The sequence below is a fragment of the Terrapene carolina genome, unplaced genomic scaffold, assembly GCF_002925995.2.
Source record: "Terrapene carolina triunguis isolate 2854851 unplaced genomic scaffold, T_m_triunguis-2.0 Scaffold67, whole genome shotgun sequence".
Lineage (NCBI taxonomy): Eukaryota > Metazoa > Chordata > Testudines > Emydidae > Terrapene > Terrapene triunguis.
In genome coordinates this window covers 29,620,174-29,640,235 of record NW_020664418.1, presented here as the reverse complement: position 1 = coordinate 29,640,235, position 20,062 = coordinate 29,620,174, and the positions used below count along the sequence as shown (strand labels likewise).

At 40.5% G+C, this 20,062-nt stretch overlaps 1 protein-coding gene across 1 annotated transcript in view; it reads right to left on the bottom strand.

Moving 5' to 3' along the window:
* The window catches only part of LOC112106581 (unconventional myosin-Va), an 82,067-nt gene that overhangs the window by 41,326 nt on the left and 20,679 nt on the right, over window positions 1–20,062 (bottom strand). The window contains exons 9-17 of the mRNA XM_029910716.1: window positions 19,196–19,321; window positions 16,420–16,503; window positions 11,740–11,901; window positions 10,580–10,677; window positions 10,109–10,195; window positions 9,903–10,011; window positions 4,598–4,809; window positions 3,511–3,667; window positions 574–813 (exon numbers count right to left, since the gene is read on the bottom strand). Coding sequence (XP_029766576.1) covers window positions 574–813; window positions 3,511–3,667; window positions 4,598–4,809; window positions 9,903–10,011; window positions 10,109–10,195; window positions 10,580–10,677; window positions 11,740–11,901; window positions 16,420–16,503; window positions 19,196–19,321 — 1,275 coding nt within the window. The remainder of the gene's footprint in view (window positions 1–573; window positions 814–3,510; window positions 3,668–4,597; window positions 4,810–9,902; window positions 10,012–10,108; window positions 10,196–10,579; window positions 10,678–11,739; window positions 11,902–16,419; window positions 16,504–19,195; window positions 19,322–20,062) is intronic.

Here is a 20,062-nt window from a genome sequence, read left to right as displayed (position 1 = left end):
CTTTGGGGTTTGTTTTAATCAGAATGTTAGTGCTCGTGAAAGGTGCTGTATTGACAGACTGAATCACTGTATTTATCCACAGAACAATTGATGCTTGGCCAGCAAGATAGCAGCTTCCAAACCTTCATGTCCTAGGTTAAAATCAGACACAGCCCATGCATGCCCATCAACATACTTGTTTTCCGTTCAACACCCTGAAAAAAGTGTATTGTGACAGGGGATGGATCACCAGATGATTATCTGTTGTGTTCATTCCCTCTGGGGCACCTGGCATTGGCCACTGTTGGAAGACAGGACACTGGGCTAGATGGACTTTTTGTCTGACCCAGTATGGCCGTCCTTATGTATGGAAATGGTATGGAATGGTACATTATCTACTGATTCACATCTAGACTGATCCACGCTCCCCTCTCTGGAAAGAGATATTTCTCCTCAACTAAAGAAGAAAACTGATTCCTTTTAAAGAAAAATTCTGCTCCCAATAATCACTGTATTTTTCCAATGATTGCCCATAGTTCAAATATTGAGGCAGATGATGAGAGACTTCTGACCATTCACTCTTGGGGCATTTACCTGCTCATCAACTTTACGCTGCAGCTGCATGATCTTGTTCTCCATCCCAATATTGAGTTTCTTGTACCGTTCCACAGAGCGCGCCTCTATCTTCAGCTTCTTCAGTTCCCTCTTGGCCATCATACGCCTATAGCAGCATTGCAGGTACACAATTGCCTTCAAGCTCCTACGGTAGCGCACACGAGCCAGCCAGCCCCGCACGTGCTTCTGAATAATAATGGCCTTGTGCTCTCGAAGCATCTATGTTTAAAAACAAAAACATTAGATGAAAAAGCCACACACTGTATTTATACAAAATTAACAACATTCTGTGAGGAGAGATACATAGGTAATAACTAGAGACACATCCGTTTGAAAATAGAAACTGCAGGTGAAGGGCAGCAGGAGAGGACCAAGGAATCAGTATAAAAAAATAAAATAAATAAATAAATTAACCTTAGGAGCAAGGGAAGAAGATATGGAAAAAAACGAGAGAAAGCTAAAATGAAGGGAAAGAGATGGAAGGAAGGAACTGGGGACATTTGTATTGATGCGAGATCCCTGTTAATTACAAGAATATAGAATACCTCTGAACAAAACATTAAATCCATCCCTAGAGTTCTAGGGATGACTAGATCTGGCTCTTACTATACCCTTTTATTATGAGGCCACTTAAAGTCATTGGTACATGGACAGATGGGTAAATTCAGCAACTTATTGTTTAGTCTCCCTACATATCTTCCAAATATATACACACATACATGAACCTCCTCTGCATTTCAACAGTTGGTAGTAGCTTATCAAGTTGAATTCCAATTTCCATTCCCCCTCACACACCTTTTTTTTTTCTTTAGTTATTCCTAACTTGTAGAAACTTTTTTTAAATGCTTTTCCATGCTTACTGTATGGCTAAAGATCAAAGAAAATTGATGCAGCTTTTTTGAAGTTCTGCAAACATTAAAGGAATGCTTTCCTCCCCATTTATTCCAATTAGAAATTTTGCACCCTCCTAATTCCAGAACAGCTGATTGTGGAAATTTCAAAACATGGCTTGACAGTCTTTATTAAAATATAAAAACAATTCAGGTTTGAAGAAAAATGGGTCAGAATTGAAGTTATCATTGTTTTAGCTATCAATCTTTCACATTCAAACAAATGTTCTATTTACTTTTTGGACAGTTGAATTAAGGATGCTTTAGTGATTTCCAAGGTCTGGAGATCCTAAATTCCACAGGATGAGAGAGTTTAGCTCTAAAGTGTTAGAACTAAAGGGTTTAGCTTATATAGGGTAACGTGTGTGTCATACATTATGGACCAAAGTGATCTGTAAGGAGAGCTTGTCAATTAGTCACAGGAGGACAACTACACAATCTATAATCCCAGGACTGCAAACAAAGCCTGTTTCTTCCTGCAGCCATCCCAGGATCACAGGCCTTAATAAAATTCCTCCTTCACATCAATGCATCTGTCTTACATTTATCATTTGTTCCATCTGTGATGGGAGGAGTTTATAATAGGTAATTTCTAATTGTGCTTACTAAGGAGAATAATTAACCATAATTGCAGAACCATCCTTAGACAGGTAAGTTTGATTTATGGTGACTTCAGAAGTAATTTGCCATATCTACAACAAGGGAATGTGACAGATTTATAAAATGTTGTTGTACTGTAGAAAAGGAATTGTGTATAAGAGTCACTCAACCAATTTCAGGAATCTAAAATGGTTGACTCATCTATTCTGCATATCCTGGGGAAGGCTCTTAGCATATATGTTGATGCGATGTACCTGTCAGTTTTATGAGGAAGCTCATTACTTTCTGAAGTTAATGTATATTTGAAAAACATCTGTCAGGCTAGTAAAAGACTCAATGTTTTAATATCCTTATATTCAGTGGTAATATAAAACCTGGATTACAGTGCTCAGAATGCTAGCAGAAACAAAACAAATAATAATAATGTACACCATAAAATACATAGGATGTGTAACATGGCTGAGTGCAGGGGGAGAAATATTACTTTTCGGGCATTGCTGGCTGTTGATCGTTCGTTTGCACAACCTTCACATTAATGATATGTTAGACTGATATACTATATATGCGTGGGTGTATGTATGTGTGCACCTACACACAAGCATGTATGCATACTTGTACATTTTTTCTTTAATACAAATCTAAAAATGTCCAGAAATTCCTTCAGTCCAATTCTTTTGATCAATAGAAGACAAGCATCTCAAACACAAGCAATGGCAGGCTTTTATGTTTACATCTACTAACTTGAGAAGAAGTACAACTCTGTAGGACAACTTCTCAGTGAATGATGAGTTGACCTTTGAAAAACTCAATGCAAAACAATCTTTACAGATAGAATTGCTGTGCAAAATGTTGTATAACTCACAAAATCCCAATGTATCAGTAATTCTGCTTCCAGCCCTGTAAACATTTAAAAGCAAAGCCTAATTTCTAAAATGAGGGCAGTTAATTTTTCTTTAAACATAGTCACTTAATGTCATATCATCATAATTAGGACAGAATTCTATCAACCTCCCACCAAACTGAGATCAGCACAAGTAAATGAAAAAAGTAAAAAACAAAAAGAGCCAGGGCTTTAATCTTCTATTCTATCAGACAACAGCTCACTAATATCAAAATCAGCATCCTCAATCATCTTTTAGAGTTTGACAGAATCACAGAAATTAGGGATTAAGAAGAGCTACTAAGTCATCTGGTCCATGTGTGCATGCAATATTAATTTGGACTCATAATGACTGGCTGTCTGATCATTGTATCACATTATTCATATTTTCAAGTATCTTATTTCAGGCCATGCAGTGGCACTGAGTGTGTGCCTTAAGGTCTGCCAATTTGTACACAAACATTTTAGAGCGCATGGAAACACTACAGAATGGGCTAACCCGGAGGTGCTTGGAAACAGCAATAATGAAACACTGGGTCTTCTTACCCTCTGGTATTTGTTCCTTGCTATGTAACCTCGTAAAAGTGACTGAAGCACAATAGTGGCAGCTCGCATGAGATGGTATCTTTTGCGAACCACATACATGCGCTGGAACTTCTGAATTAGGATGGCAGCCCTGGTTCTTCGCAAGAACTTGGCATAGCTGACAAAGAAATATGGTGGAAATGTTATTTACATCTATTATGTATAACCTCTGAATAACATTTTCCCAGTCCTATAACTTTACCCTCTTTCTTAAGAGCTACGTTTTCTACATATTCTACTCTAGATTATTTGCAGTCCTGTCAATGGTACAATGTTTGCTTACTACTGTACTGCACAGCAGCATGGGAAAATTAAAAAATTAACCCTTAAAAGCTCCAGGTAGAGTTTACTCATCCTCAGAAAATTGCACTGGGGAACTGACATGCTCTTCTCAGTTTCTCATCACCTTCCTTCATTCTTTAAAGCAGCTTCCATTAATCAACTTTCCCTAACTCATTCCCCAACAGAAACAGGTCCACCCTTAATTCTTATACCTCCAGCAAGACCACTGAAAAGCATCCCAACTTAATTCCTTTCCTTTTCCCTCCCACCTCACCTCTGTATCTGCCTGCTTCCCTGCTCCAGCTGGTTCCCTCATCACCCACATCAGCCATCTACTCCTAGCTAGCCTGTCTCCCCTTTGTTGCATCCTGGCCTGAGGGATAGGTTTTCCACTACTGGAGAGAGAGGCCACATTAGAAGGGCAGTGGAAAGTTAACAAGGTTTCGTGGCAGGAAAAGGGCAGGTCAGGATTCAGTCTAAGCAAGAGTCCTGCCTCACCCCACCTGCAGACTGACTGCCTCACTCTACTTTTCCTCTACTCTAACAAATAGAGAACATGGACTGCTCTTAGGTGTTATCCAGCTGGGAAATAGCTACATCTTTCTGAAGGTCAAAACAAGCAGGTACTTCTCTTAGAGGAATGCACATTCTAGTCTATTTCCTAGTGATCAGCACAAGGAGACAGAAGGTGCTCTCACAGCTAAATGACCTAGTTAGAGGAAGGTGAACCGATGTAAGAGCAAGTGTCCCCAAGTGTGCTACTTACCATCGTGCCTGGTACCCTCTGACATATCTCTGAATGGTGATGGCTGCTTTCCTCATGCGCAGGTACTTCTTTCGCATCAGCCACCCTCGGATTGTCTTCTGGATGCGGATGCAGGCAACTCGCAGCTTATCTGCTCTTATTTTTTCCAGATAGGCTACTTGACCAGCCCGAAAAAATATTTTTGTCTTACCAAACTGGTACTTATCCTTGTCCTATTTTCAGAGGAAATATCTGATCAGTAACAGAATTAAACAATAGTGGATAAAAAAAGAAGACACAAAGGCTGAATTGAAAGCAGAGTCAGTAAAGAGGTAAAACTACCCATTTAGTATTTCAGCTAAATCTGTACTTACATTAGCTAAGGAAGCTGATTTTTTTTTTTACCTTATTATGTTCTGTGCATAAATTTGTAGAATTAGCAGGGTTAGGGAATTGGAATCTTAAGGAATAATATCTATGTGAGGATTGGTTACAACTTTATTCTATCAGGAAATATTTTCTGAACCAGAAAAAAAGTTTTTATTTTTTTTAAAATGGGTGTAAGAACTGAAGACTGATATTTCCTTTGCCAAATATGGCTTATATTTAAGGCACTTTGTTATCAGTTTTTACTGAAAAATCCCTGGGTTTAACAAAAGCTATTCTTCTTTTTTTAAATCTGATTTTCACCCAAACTTTGGACCACTCAGGTGCATGAAAATACTGATTATGTTAAGAAAATCAATACATTACATTAGTGAGATGTGTATGTTAATAATAAATTAGTCTAAGTGTAAATGTAAGACTGTCTGTTATAGAAGGTAATATAGAAGAAGAGACATGCATACATGTAAGGACAGTTAATGTACAGTTCATGAAATAATCCATAGATTAAAAAAACCACTGCTTTTAATTTTTAATACTCTTACCGTTCTCTATTTGTTACTTTTTTTCTGTCCTCCCATCCCCCAATATTAAACCCAATATTTACCCCAAAAAACTGGAAAGTAAAGTTTTACAACAATTTTCACCCACTTTGTAATAAACACCAATATACACCCAGGAAATTTTAAACAAAATATAAACCAAACATAAAGGGCCTTGTTTCTATTCAGGCTACAAAGATCAGAACAGTTGATATTTCTCATGAAACTGAGGAAAAACACTGGTGAAACTGATGAGACGAGAGGGAAAAAAATCAGTAATTGAAATGAGAATTAAAATAACTATATTTAAATTGATATCTGACCTTCCTCAACAGTCAGTCTTAAGCTATATTACAGCGTACAAATGTTTTAGAAAGGATTTGAAAAGGTGACTTGATATCTATTAGCCTGAGAACCAACCGTACTAGCCCAGGGGAAATATCTGTGCCCCCAAACTTGTGTATGGAATAAAACCAACGAGGCATAACAGACAGAGCACGTCGAGATGATTGCAGCACACCTGGGAGGCAAGGAAGGAAGGTGGGGGGAGGGGCTATGGGTAGTGGTGGAAAAACAGGATAAAATCTTTTGTGTGTACTTTGACTTGAAATTTACACACAAACACACAGGTGAAGCAATAACCTCAACTATTTAATAGGTACTATTGATTGTTATTTGATGTCAGTATGCAAGCACTGGAAATCAAGCTGAAAGCTTCAGCTGCTCTTATTGCTTTGAATGCTTTTAGTAATACACGAGAAAAGGAATCTACTCACATGATATGGATAGCATATGCACACAAGTGCATTTAATGGAATCTTGAAAACATAAACTGCATTCTATGCTTGTTTGATACTGACTCTGCCCCTCAGCAAGCTAAGTGGCTTTCTGATTTTAATTTCCATGGCAAGTCATCTGTGTGCTTTTACTTTTCCTCACCTATACCTTGCACTGAGTCATGATTAACCACCTTCTGGTTGAGAAATAAATGGGATCTTCTTTTGGAGCCTGTCTGTGCTGTGCATTAACCCTTAGTATACTGGCTAATCCCCAGGAACCCCAGTAATTTCTTATGTAACTCCAATGATTTTGTTTGTTTTATATCCAGAAGATTTAAGTAATAGCTAATTCTTAAATGTGAAGGGGAGCCAGCAGCTGGTGTTGTACTGGAAGAGGGGGAGCTGTTCACACTTGGGAGCAGGGATGGGTCAATACTCTTAGTCCTGCCTCTCCTGTGCTGGAAAGTCTCCTTCTCCTGCTGTTTATTTTCACCACTGCTCCCCTAGGCTGGAAACAGGCTACATGCATGAGAGCCGTCAGGGAACTTGCACAGAGCATCTCTGTTTAGGAGGGCCAGGGCAGGGAGACAGCTGAGAGGTGGTAGGGCAGTGGCAGGGTCTCACAGTGCTAAGTGGAATTAAGGAATCATAGAATCATAGGATTGGAAGGGAACTTGAGAGGTCATCTAGTCCAGCTCCAGGCCCTCAGGGCAGGACTAAGTATTATCTAGACCGGGGGCTGGATCCGGCCCGTCAGGACTTTGGATCCAGCCCGCGGGATTGCCACCCCCGTGGTGCTGCGGACCCTGTGCCGCTCCCGGAAGCGGCCGGCACCACATCCCTGCAGCCCATGGGGGAGGGGGTGCAGAGGGCTCTGCACGCTGCCCTTGCCTGTGGGTCTCTCTCCCCGCAGCTCCCATTGGCCAGGAACGGGGAACCACCATTTCCTGCACTCCTCCCTTCACCCCTTCCCTGAGCCCCCTCCCGCACTGTGCACCCCCTCCTGCACCCCAACCCCCATCCCTGAGCCCCCTCATGCACCCTGCACCCCTCCTCTGCCTCAACCCCTTGCCCTGAGCCCCTTCCTGCACACCGCACCCCTCCCACACCCTAACCCCCTGCCCCAGCCCTACATTCATGGCCCTGCATGCAATTTCCCCACCCAGATGTGGCCCTTGGGCCAAAGTTTGCCCACCCCTGATCTAGACCATCCCTGACAGGTGTTTGTCTAACCTGCTCTTAAAAATCTCCAATGATGGAGATTCCCTAGCAATTTATTCCAGTGCTTAACTAACCTGACAGGCAGTTTTTTCTAATGTCCAACCTAAACTGCCCTTGCTGCAATTTAAACCCATTCCTTCTTGTTCTGTCCTCAGAGGTTAAGGTGAACAATTTTTCTCCCTTCTCCTTGTAACAACCTTTTAAGTACTTGAAAACTGTTAAGGAGGTGGAAGGGTTTTTGTTTGGAAGAGGAAAGAGAGACTCTTGCATATTGGAATCCTCAGGATGATTAGACCCCCAAGGTTAATACAACTTGCTGTTAAATTAAGTGAGGCAGTCTCTCCATCCACCAGGGCTTAAAATTGTTGTCTTCCCAGCCCCTGCTAGACTGGGGAATCAACCCCCCATCCCCCACACAACAACACTGGAGTGACTTACACTCACTGAAGCAACATCCCATTTTCATTTGACAATAAAAAAGAATTGTTGATCTTTAATAGCAGCCACAGCCTGATGCTTCTATCTAAAGCTTCAAAAAGAAAGGTGAATGTCACCCAATCCAGCAAACAATAGAACACTCAGAGGGACTATGATTTCCTAAACTAGTATTGGCTGCTGTTTGAAGTCCCTATCAACTAATAATAACGTATGACTATTTTCAAATTTGTAGAGCAGGAGCAACACATTTTTAAAAACTGTCTGTATAATTCAGGATTCCAAGCAATATTTATAGTAGGGCTTTCAAGTGATTAAAAAAATTAATCGCGATTAATCGCACTGTTAAACAATAATAGAATACCATTTATTTAAATATTTTGGATGTTTTCTACATTTTCAAATATACTGATTTCCAGTACAACACAGAATACAAAGTGTATAATGCTCACTTTATATTTATTTTTGATTACAAGTATTGGCACTGTAAAAAAACAGAAGAAATAGTATTTTTCAATTCACCTAATACAAGTACTGTAGTGCAATCTCTTTATTATGAAAGTTGAACTTACAAATGTAGAATTATGTAAAAAAATTGCATTCAAAAATAAAACAATGTAAAATTTTAGAGACTGCAAGTCCACTCAGTCCTACTTCTTGTTCAGCCAATCGCTCAGACAAACAAGGATGGTTACCATTTGCAGGAGATAATGCTGCCTGCTTCTTGTTTACAATGTCACCTGAAAGTGAGAACAGGCATTCACATGGCACTGTTGTAGCTGGCATTGCAAGATATTTACGTGCCAGATGCGCTAAAGATTCATATGTCCCTTCATGCTTCAACCACCAGTCCAGAAGACATGCTTCCATGCTGCTGACAGGTTCTGCTCGATAACAATACAATGCAATGCAGACTGACGCATGTTCATTTTCATTATCTGAGTCATATGCCACCAGCAGAAGGCTGATTTTCTTTTTTGGTGGTTCGGGTTCTGTAGTTTCCGCATCGGAGTGTTGCTCTTTTAAGAATTCCGAACGCATGCTCCACCTCATCCCTCTCAGATTTTGGAAGGCACTTCAGATTCTTAAACCTTGGGTCGAGTGCTGTAGCTATCTTTAGAAATCTCACATTGATACCTTCTTTGCATATTGTCAAATCTGCTGTGAAAGTGTTCTTGAAACGAACAACATGTGCTGGATTATCATCTGAGACTGCTATAACATGAAATATATGGCAGAATGCGGGTAAAACAGAACAGGAGACATACAATTCTCCCCCAAGGAGTTCAGTCACAAACTTAATTAACACTTTTTTTTTTTAAATGAGCATCAGCAGCATGGAAGCATGTCCTCTGGAATGGTGGCCGAAGCATGAAGGGGCGTACGAATGTTTAGCATATCTGGCACGTAAATACCTTGCAATGCCAGCTACAAAAGTGCCATGCAAATGCCTGTTCTCACTTTCTGGTGACATTGCAAATAAGAAGAGGACAGCATTATCTCCTGTAAATGTAAACAAACTTGTTTGTCTTAGCGATTGGCTGAAGAAGAAGTAGGACTGAGTAGACTTGTAGGCTCTGAAGTTTTACATTGTTTTGTTTTTGAATGCAGTTATTTAACAACCAAAAAAGTCTACATTTGTAAGTTGCAATTTCACAGCAAAGAGATTGCACTACAGCACTTATATGAGGTGAATTGAAAAATACTATTTCTTTTGTTTATCATTTTTACAGTGCAAATATTTGTAATCAAAATAACATACACTTTGATTTCAATTACAACACAGAATACAATATATATGAAAATGTAGAAAAACACCCAAAATATGTAATAAATTTCAATTGATATTCTATTGTTTAACAGTGCAATTAAAATAGCGATTAATTTTTTGAGTTAATCGCGTGCATTAGCGGCGATTAATCGACAGCCCTAATTTATAGGTTTTAAAAGCTACAATTCTACTACCAGAATCAGCTTCTCCAACAAATTTTTGCATGTCTGTTTTCTGTCACTAAGGACATCTTTTTGCTTCATCAGGACACGGTAGCGGCTGAAGAACTCTTGATACGTCCACCTGTGCCAAGAAACAGAAAGGGTGTTAGCCGTATAATGGACACCTCTCTCCAGGAAAATGCCTCTTCTGAAAACAATCTGAAAAACGGCAAACCTACCTGGAAGGGAAGCCAGCTGCGCTGATCCGGATAGTTTCCAGAACGCCGCACGCTCTGAGCTGCTGCACTGCCCGCTTTTCATCAAACCTATATAAGAACACAAAACATCTGTCAAAGGGCAGACTTTCCAAGTGACGCTCTAGCCAAGTCTTGTATGAGAACCTAAGTTCAGAAATGGTGACAACATTAGAAATGCAAACTAGTAGATTTCAGTCAAAGAAGTGGTCATGAGTACAGATTCTTTGAGAGCACAAGCTCTGAATCAAATTCAAAATGGAAAATCATGAAATTGTGGGTATCCTTCTCAGACAGCATAAAGGAGAAATATAAAGCTGTCAGCTAATCATTTTCTCTCCATCCAGCCCCAAACATCTGTTATTATTATGTGTATCCCGACGCTTTCAGGACACACTATTCTACTCCTGAGTGATGTGTACTATGTTCTCAGAGACCATTTATGAACCAACGTACGTGAATGGAAACTTGAAGTCATTGGGCTTAATACAACGCACGTAGTGTGGAGTTGTAGCATTAAGGGTTTCCATCAGCAGATGAAGAGAGTTCCGAAACTGTAAAAAAAAAAAAAAGAAGGGAAATCAGAATACGATGAAACTCAGTCTTGTTTGAAATGATCTCAAATGGGGACTTTTTGTATTAGATAAAAGAGGTTGTCTAGAAAAATCCAACATAAAGCCAAATTTCAATAGAGCAGTTTGGTTATGTGCTGCCCCAGCGTATGCATCCATACTATAAATTCTGGTGGTTCTTGGAAGCAATTCATATACACTGCAACACTCGTGTGGAATCAACGGCAATCATATTGCCATACAATACACAAATGCTTGAGTTGCCTATGACAAATGCAACCATACAAGCTGATTTTCAGAGGTGCTGAACTCCCACTGTCTTCAAGTGGAGCTCAGAACCCTTGAAAAATCAGGGTAACCAGGGATCAGATTTTCTCAGGAGCTCAGCATCCAACATGCTAAACTCTTTTGAAAACATGGTCACTTAGTTTGGGAGTTGAGTTCTTTTGAAACTCTGGCCCTGTGTGTTTTATCTGGCCCTAACACTGTATGCGGTCCAAATTGTAAGCTATAAGCAATCCTAATGGTTACTATCAGGGTTAGATGAGCAAGTCCTTTTTAAGAGCAGCCATTCTATATCACTGTGTACAGTAAATTGCTGCTTTCTTACGTGGTTATGCAAGGCTGTGGAGAGCAGGTCTTCATGAAAGTATCATACATGAACATGAGGTACTCCACACACACAAAATTTAAAGCAGTATACATGCTCAAACATAGCCTACTTCTCTTACACGGATTGCATAGTTTTTGCTGAAGATTTCTATCAATATTCTAGCAATCCTGGTATCCCATCCTTAATCAAGGTCCTACTGCCCATTTGTTGGTGATGCCTGATGGAAGCTAAAGATTCCCCAACACTTAAAAAGAAAAAGGTAGTGGGATAAACCGAACCTATTGCTGAGAGCCATGACGGTGACTTTCCATCTGAACCAACACTCCTGAGCAATGATCACAAGAAACCGCTGCATAGTATGAGCCCAATAAGACACTAGAAGGGGAGGGGAAAAGATTATTCTAATAGAAATAGTCACTGGTTCAACTCACCTGATGTCCCACAGTTTTCTTATGTTCCTTGCTTGCTTGGCCTGGTCTGGCCTTGGCGGGTTTTACAGCAGTGCGAGACAGCAGCGTGCGACCTGAAGGGGTTGCTGAGGTGGGACTAAGGGCCTTCTCCTCATCCTGAAACAACTCTGACAGCATCTTAAACTGGTGGAGAAGTAGGAAAAACAAGTTACCTCTCAGAATCAGGGGGTGAGTATTCTAGAAGGGAAGAAGTGCTGTCTAAAGGTCATGCAGGGGCCTGAGAAGGAGGATGCTGGGTTCTTTTTCCTAGCTCTGAGTGGCTGTGTGACTGTGACACAGTGAACAAACCATTTAATCTAGAAATGGGTATAATTGTACTAGTCTGCCTCAGACAGGTTTTAGGCTTAATTGATTATTTATAGTGCCGCTTAAGATCCTCAGATGGAAATAGCAGAGTACTGATGCTGAGGTACAAAGAATGAGTGGTATTATCTTCTATAAGTATCTAAGATGGTTAGAATCCTAGCTCATTTTCTGTAAGCAGTTTTCTTTTCTTTTGGTGGGGGGGGAGATGGGACAGAGTAAGACAGAGCACACACATGCATGAACAACGTGAGGTATGCAAGCGCGTGCTGATTTAATGATAAAATTGTTTGTATTTGTGGGTGTCTTACCGTCAAATTCTGGCTTGACTTGAGTCTTGTGCATAGAGCCAGCAATAGCTTCACAGCTCAGCCAGTCTGTGACATTGTCACAGGTTGGCAATGCCTTTAAGGGTAATTGGGCTCTGGCATTCTCTGTCACATTAGCCATCCCACCCCCCCCTTGCTTCCCCCAGCTGGTCCTGATTAGCTGGGTGATTTCATTAAAAGGGCTGAAAACTCAGTTTGAGTGTGGAACCACAGACAGTGGGCAGGCTTCTGTGGAAGGCCCTGAGTGATGGCCTACAGGAGACTGAGGGGATTCCAGGGAAGCAGTCTGGAAGTGAGGGCTCTATCCCAGAGACAGAGACTGAGAAGTAACCCAGAAGGAACTGGGAACTGAGCCCGGGAGAGGCTGAAGAAGAACCCAAGTGGGGAGAAAGTACGTTTTGCTTGAACTTGTTATCTCGAAGGGGGATTGGACTCAGAGTAACCCAGATGAAGTGGCTGAGCCATGGGAATCTCAGGGACAGACAAAACCTGGGTGAGGGGAAACTGAGGCAGACAGCGCCAGCAGTGCCACACTTGGCCAGCAGGCCTGCCCTGTGACATACTGCTACAGATGTTCCCTCAGAGTGAACATGGTCCTGTATAGGACAGCTTAGATGCTAGAAGAGAACATCAGGAAAGCCTTCCCTGACATCCCAGTGGTGCATCAGGCTGCTCTCTAGCTGAGAATGGAGACTGAATGGCCCAAAAGGCTGCACAGAGTACTCCAGTCTGACAGCTTTCAAATACACCCATCAGCTAGAAAGAGGATGGATTCAGCCGGCTGAAGATCCACTCTATCTGGCAATCAACAAGAATGGTGAAAGAACCTGCACAGACTTCCCAAGCAACCCCTGGGACCCAAGCCTGGTCCCCTTCCCTCCCCCACAGCAACTGTAAATGACAATGACCACAAAATGTAACTCTGCTATAATAGCAACCTGAAACAATACACCTCTGTCCCGATATGACGCTTTCCTCGGGAGCCAAAAAATCTTACCGCATTATAAGTGAAACCGCGTTATATCGAACTTGCTTTGATCCGCCGGAGTGCAGTGCCCCGCCCCCCCGGAGCACCGATTTACTGCGTTATATCCGAATTCGTGTTATATCGGGTCACGTTATATCGGGGTAGAGGTGTAGTAACTATACAGGCAACTACAGATAATGCTTCCAGGTAGATAACATGTAGCACCTCAGAAACATTGCCAGAATAAGGAAACCTGAGCCCTTCTACCTATGAATGAATAATCTTTAAACTAACATGTGTTCTCTTATTCCCAAGAAATAGGAACATTACATTTTCAGTAACATAAAGCAATTAGCTAAGTATGGCCGACAAGGAACGATCACTAGTTGCCTTATCGAATTTGATGAGTGTGCACCATGATCAATGAAACAGTCTGTGCAACTGTACCAGAATGAACTGTACCAGAGTGATGCAGTCTGCTAGCCCAGCATTCATGCCATTTCTATAGCATCATGTGTTTTAAAAAGGATGTAGCTGCCCAGGGCAATATAAAGTTACAATATGGGGGCCAGAAGAAATCTGAAATTCTTGAACTAATAGTAAAGATGAGTATCAACTGCCTAGATCTCTAAAAGACTTATCCAAGCCATTTCATACAAACTGTGTGGGTCTGTATCAGTCAAGTAAGGAAGCCCATTGTGATTTGAATCTTAATAAGCTTCATCCAGATGAGTCTGCTACTGGCACGAACACAAAAAAGAGTGTGTCCTTCCTTGGCTTTTCATTGCTGATGGGCCAGTGTTTCTAAGGAATCAAATATATGAGGCTCATTATCCCCCTCAGGTGAAGATCTGAGTGTAAAAATGTTCAACTTAATTTAAAAGTCACCATTTTCAAAGGCATCTTCTGCTATTGTGTGTGGAAACGGGGGGCAACACATGGCAATTCTTTACCATTGGAACTGAAGGATCAAAGTAAAGATAGTAAATATGAATAGGGCACTACTGAGGGAGTCTTCATTGTTTTTTCCTGGCTCAGCACCTCTCTTGGTTTCACAGGGCACTGGCAGTGCTCAAAGAGAAGAAAAAACACAGATCAAAGGGCAGACAAGTCATGTGGTAGGAAACAAGCAAGCATTTTTCATTTCACATGAATTTTTCGGATGGTCTTACAGACATGCTGCTAACACATGCCAGCAGCAAGCATGAAAACTGAGAACTCTCACATATTACTTGTGTGACACATGCACTGGAATAAAACATGCTCAAATAAGTGTCATGGACCAATTTCGAGAGCAGGCTAACATTTCAAGTTGTGCATTACATAGCCCTTCTAGGGAAGCATGCTTGCCGTGCACTTTGAGTAGACCTGACTTTCTCCCCAACATCATAAATCCCTAGAAGCTGTAATGATGCAGAGGTAAGCAATTATTAGAATTATAAGTGATGCACTAGATTTTAGGTTTACCTTCTGTTGAATATGTATGGCAAACCCAGAAAACAGCAGCAGCAGCAACAACAAAAAGTAGATTAAAATCAGGAATTAAACCAGAAAATGGAAAGCTACTGTGAAGAGTTACTAATAATTAAGGCTGCCTGAAAAACTTCTAAAGAAACATTTTTCCACTGGATAATGGGGTTTCCACCAAAATATAAAGTTTCTGTGGGGAAAAATTGATTTTGGTGGAATTTCCATTGGGAAAAATCAAAACATTTCATTTCAGGTGGGACTGGATCAAGCTGACATTAATCTCTGCATCTGCCTGAGCTGGCACCATGCTTTATGGGAGTTATAGCTCCAGATCCCTCATGCCCCCATTCTTCCCTGTGGGCCATGCTCCCCAGCCAGACTAGATCCCCCATGATGCCCGACAGTCTCTTCCTGTGGCCGAGGCACCGTGGCTGGGCAGCAGTACCCAGAGGGGAGAACAGGGGCATGACAGATCCACAACCACAACTCCCAGGAGGCACCACAGCAGCTCACATGGTCACAGAGGTTAACATCGACCTGAAATGAAACATTGCTGAACAGAAAATGTTTGTAACTTCTCATTCCATAAAAAGTTTAGATATTTCAACTTTGTATGTCAATTCAGGATGTAAACAAATGACACAATACTGGAATTTCCCATGGGATGGCTATCAGCTGCATTAATGATGGTATGGGTATTATTCCAACCTGTCTGGAGCCCTACAGCTAGCAAATTCCCAATAGCTGTCATCAGGAAGTACATTTTGTACTTGCATTTTCATTTCAGAAGAGAAATAGCTAGCATTCCTACCATTAAGAGAAAGTAGCCCTTCTCCAACAGTGAGCATGTCACTCATTATACCTTGGTGTAATATTTTAAAGTTTTTAAATGGGATAGTCCCATGGAGTTTAAAAATAAAGAACACCTTCAGCGATCAGTAAATTCTGCAGCCAATGTAGATTTTCCTGCTTTACAGGGTTCTCGCTTTGATTTGGCTTTGGAACAGGTACATAGGGGCAACCTGACTTTCTTGTAGAGTTGTTTTATGTTTAATTGGTCTGAACAGATAAGAAAATTCTGTTTTCACAAAACATTTAAAAATCAAAAGGTGTGCAGTTTAGAAGGGAACAGTCAAGCCTTCCTACACAATTCTGACCCATCAAGATCCCTTGATATCTTCCAAAAAGCCCAAGCAAATTTACAGTGAAAATATTGAAAATGCATGTAAGGCTAAAAGTAAAAAAATATTCCAACCAGCAAATCAGCAAACATACCAAGCCAATTTCTAATTTGTGGTTTTCAAAACAAATGTTCCAATCCCATTCCATTAAAATCTATGGCTAAATACAGACAGACTTCAATGGGAGTGAGATCATGCCCCATAGCTTTCTAAATACGTACAAATAACTAAATAAATAGAAACTATAGCCAAGTGGACAGGGCCATTTACACTCGGGGGTGGGGGGAGGGGAGGAACAACTTTAGTTTCTAAAGCTTATATAAAAGACGCTGACCTTTAACTTGACATCTCATGGCGGGGGGGGGGGAAAAAATCAATCCTCAACACTAACCTTACTTGATTTTAGGACCTTGATTTGTTCTTCATAAACTGTGTCTTTGTTCTTTTCCAGAAAGCCTTCACACTGATATTCCACCTAAAAACACAAAAATGTGATTTTTCCCCCCCTCAAAAAACTAATTAGGAGTTCATTTTTGCAGGATTCACCAGCTGTAACCTGTGAAATTAAAAAGTTTCCTATTCATGTTGTTTAAAATATCAGTCACTGAATACATGCTTGCATGACAAACACTGCTTGTAAGAAAGCTTACTTTCTAATAAAAAATGGAACTTTAAACCACAAAATATGCATAACTGCTGTAATTGTATTAAACCAGACAAAGTGCACATGTGCAGAGATGCCTTTGCTGAGACAGTGTGATTGAGAATCTGGGCTGAGCCACTTCATCTCCTTGTGCTTCAGTTAACATAGCTGTAAAATTAGATAAAAGCCAGACCTCGCTGAGAAATAGATATCCCATCTCAAGAGATAGGTAAAACTGGTCACACTGCTGAAGCCAGCTGCACAAAGGTCTTCATCTGCATTCAAATAGGCAACTGTCTTCAGCAGTAATTGTAGGTATGTATTCTTCAAAAGACAACAGACTCTATAAATGATAATGATCCTCACTTTTTAATTCATTCCTCTACTGCAGGAAGATTGACTCTCTTGGACTTAAAGAAAGGCCGCAGGCCTCAAACTAAAACTGATCAGAGATGACCTACCTGACCTAAGAATGGGTGAAAAAAAAAAAAACCCAATTGCCCCAAATCCAGAGAATAGAATTTTAAAAATACAGAGATAGTAAGAGATATTTATTTGTCTGTCTCTCTCAAACTAACCCCAGGAAGACAGGGATTGCATCAGCAGCAGTCTAGATGTTCACTGAACAAGAATGACCTCTTTAGTAACTTTGCTATCAATAGGCTGGGATCAAGAGTTGGAGATGAATGCCCTCTTTCAAAAAGGAACTTCACTGGTTTTGTCTCTCCAGGCTACATGTCTCTAGATGGAGCATCTGCCCACAGTCATCTTCTCTTCTCTTCACCCACTTAGTAACACACTATTCCCATAGCTGTAGCAAAAATAAATCCCCAAATTCCTCTACACAAAAACAATGCTCTCCATGCTTATTAGCCATTAAGGAACAAACTCTGCTCAAGTCACTACAATATTTATTAAGGTGAACTTCACCTCTGTGCACAGGGTCCACACAAAAACCATCCACCATTTAAGCCCTATTTTGAATTTCACCCTAATTTTGTAACATTAAAATGAGTCTTCCCAGCTGAAAAAAATACCACTAGAGGGAGGCAAAGAGCTCTATGTATTCCTTCAGGAAACAACCAAGTTTACAAACCTTGCCAGCTAAGGCCCCTATTATGGGTTCTCCTCCCCCCCCCCCCCCCGTTCCAAAATGTTTGTATATGTTAACTTGTACATATATGAAAGACTAAATGGCTTAACATTGGTAATTCCTCAGTCTTGCATGTGCTTATGACTTCCACAGCCTGGGACTTCCCCAACCTGAACTATACTATTCAGTATAGAGTTCAAAGCATATTTTAAACAGCCAGGCTCAATGTATTTTACAGTATGTAAAGAGTTTAATGCATTATCTTTTTGCTCTTTCATCATTTTCAGCAGAGAAATGGCTCATGCATCAAGCATAAGCAGTCTCTTAACTATTTGCTATTATCAAGGACATGTTGGAGAACAGGGGCGAAGCAGAGTCTCACCTTTTCTAGGCATAAATTCAAGTACATGAGACGAACCAAAGTGAGGTCAAGTAAAGACCACAAACCCTGCTGATTCTGACATGATGCTGTTTTCTTTAGCACATGCTGAGCTACCAATATAGCCACATAGCTCCTCTAAGTATTATACATGAAAATTCTTTTGGCTTGTATGAGAGCAAAATCCTCATCCAGTCTTCTGCAATATAGCATCAGTTTAACCCAGAATTTAACTCCTTCACATGCAGACTCAATTTTTTTTTACAAAAATAAATAAATAAATAAAATTTTAAAAAAAAACTTTTTTTTTTTTTTTTTAAATTTTTGTTTTTTTTATTTTTTTTTTTTTTTTAAGGTTTCTAGGCTGCTCAGCAAATTTAAGCATGTGGTAAGAACCGGTCTAGCAAAATACATTTCAATGACCTACTTTGTCTTCCAGGTCATTAAAGCCAGCTGCTCTCACTCACCAGGTGGAAAAAAAGAAAAGCACATGTTGCTCCAGTGTTTTTGACTCTTTGTCAGCACATTGAGATGACAACAGATTGAGGTTGTGTTATGGTGACTGTTCAACTGAGCAGATATTGACATAAACATGCAGTAGAAATACACATAATAGGAGAACTGATGTTGTAAGATTACGTTGTGATATGTCAATAAATTAAGGTGTAATCGTTCAAAGGAAGGATGGTCTGTGGTTAAAGCATGGAACTAGGAACTGGGAGATCTTTTTCGTCTTTCCACCTCTGCCACACACTTGCTCTGTGACCCTGGGCAAGTCACATCTCCTTTCTGCTTTAGTTTCCCATCTGAAAGATGGGGAGAATAATATCTACACGGCAGAAGGGTGTTCTGAGACTGCAAGCATGCTGACATCTTTGGCTATATAAGTACAAAGTGGTTTTCAGGGACATGCTGCATTCAGAGCCGGAAGTTACTGCTAGTAACTGTGGCTTATATTGAACACCCTAAATAATTCTAACTTTGACATAGAAATAATATATATCCGTACACAGAGTTATGTGCAAATATTGCAGAGGGAAAAAAATCCTTACCTTGTCAGCAAAGTGTTGTATGATAAAAGCTTTGTTTGACATACGTGGTTTTTCGAAGAGTGCACATTTCTTCAAATGTGTATTATACAATTTCTGGGCCCAAGAGTCATCTGATCCTTTAGGCATCTGCATAAGAAAATATAAAACACCATTTATACCATCTTGTGGCCCTTTTAGAAGTGAATAATACCAGAAAGATGGTTCTGTGATAATGGGGGACAACACTTTGCATTCTACTTCAAACTTAAGCTCTTTGCTAAACTGAAGATGAAAAGCCAGTAACTAATTATGGGTCTGACTCTACAGTTAACACTGAGCGTGCTGTTTATTACTGCAGGTAGCACCACTGGGACTACTCTCAGCAATGTTTCTGGGAGCAGGCTGTACGCAAGTTACAGACACTCTGAATAGAACAGGGGGAAAGAAAAAAAGAGAAGGTCGAGATAAATACATTCTATTAACAATGTTTCAGTGCAGTACATCTGGAAGCAGAAAGTCATGTATTATACACAAGACAGCTTCTTACTAAAGACAGGCTTACCAGGTCAGAGCATATCCATTATTATTAGTTGTTTGTAATGACTCAGCAAGGAGAAGCCTCAAGTCCCTGTACACACATGTAATAAAAAGATAGTCCCTGCTCCAAACAGTTCATAATCTTAGCATATGATAAAAGACAACAGGTAGAGAACAAAAAGAATGATGGGGGGGGGGTGAATTGGGGAAGGGGGAGGGAAAGATAACACTGAAACAATCACACTGGGTATAAGAAGAAGCAGCCACAGTATACCAACTGCCTAACCACTGTCTAGTGTTTTGTAGGCATCATGGCAGAACTGAGTCTTAAGGAGGGATTTGAAGGAGGCC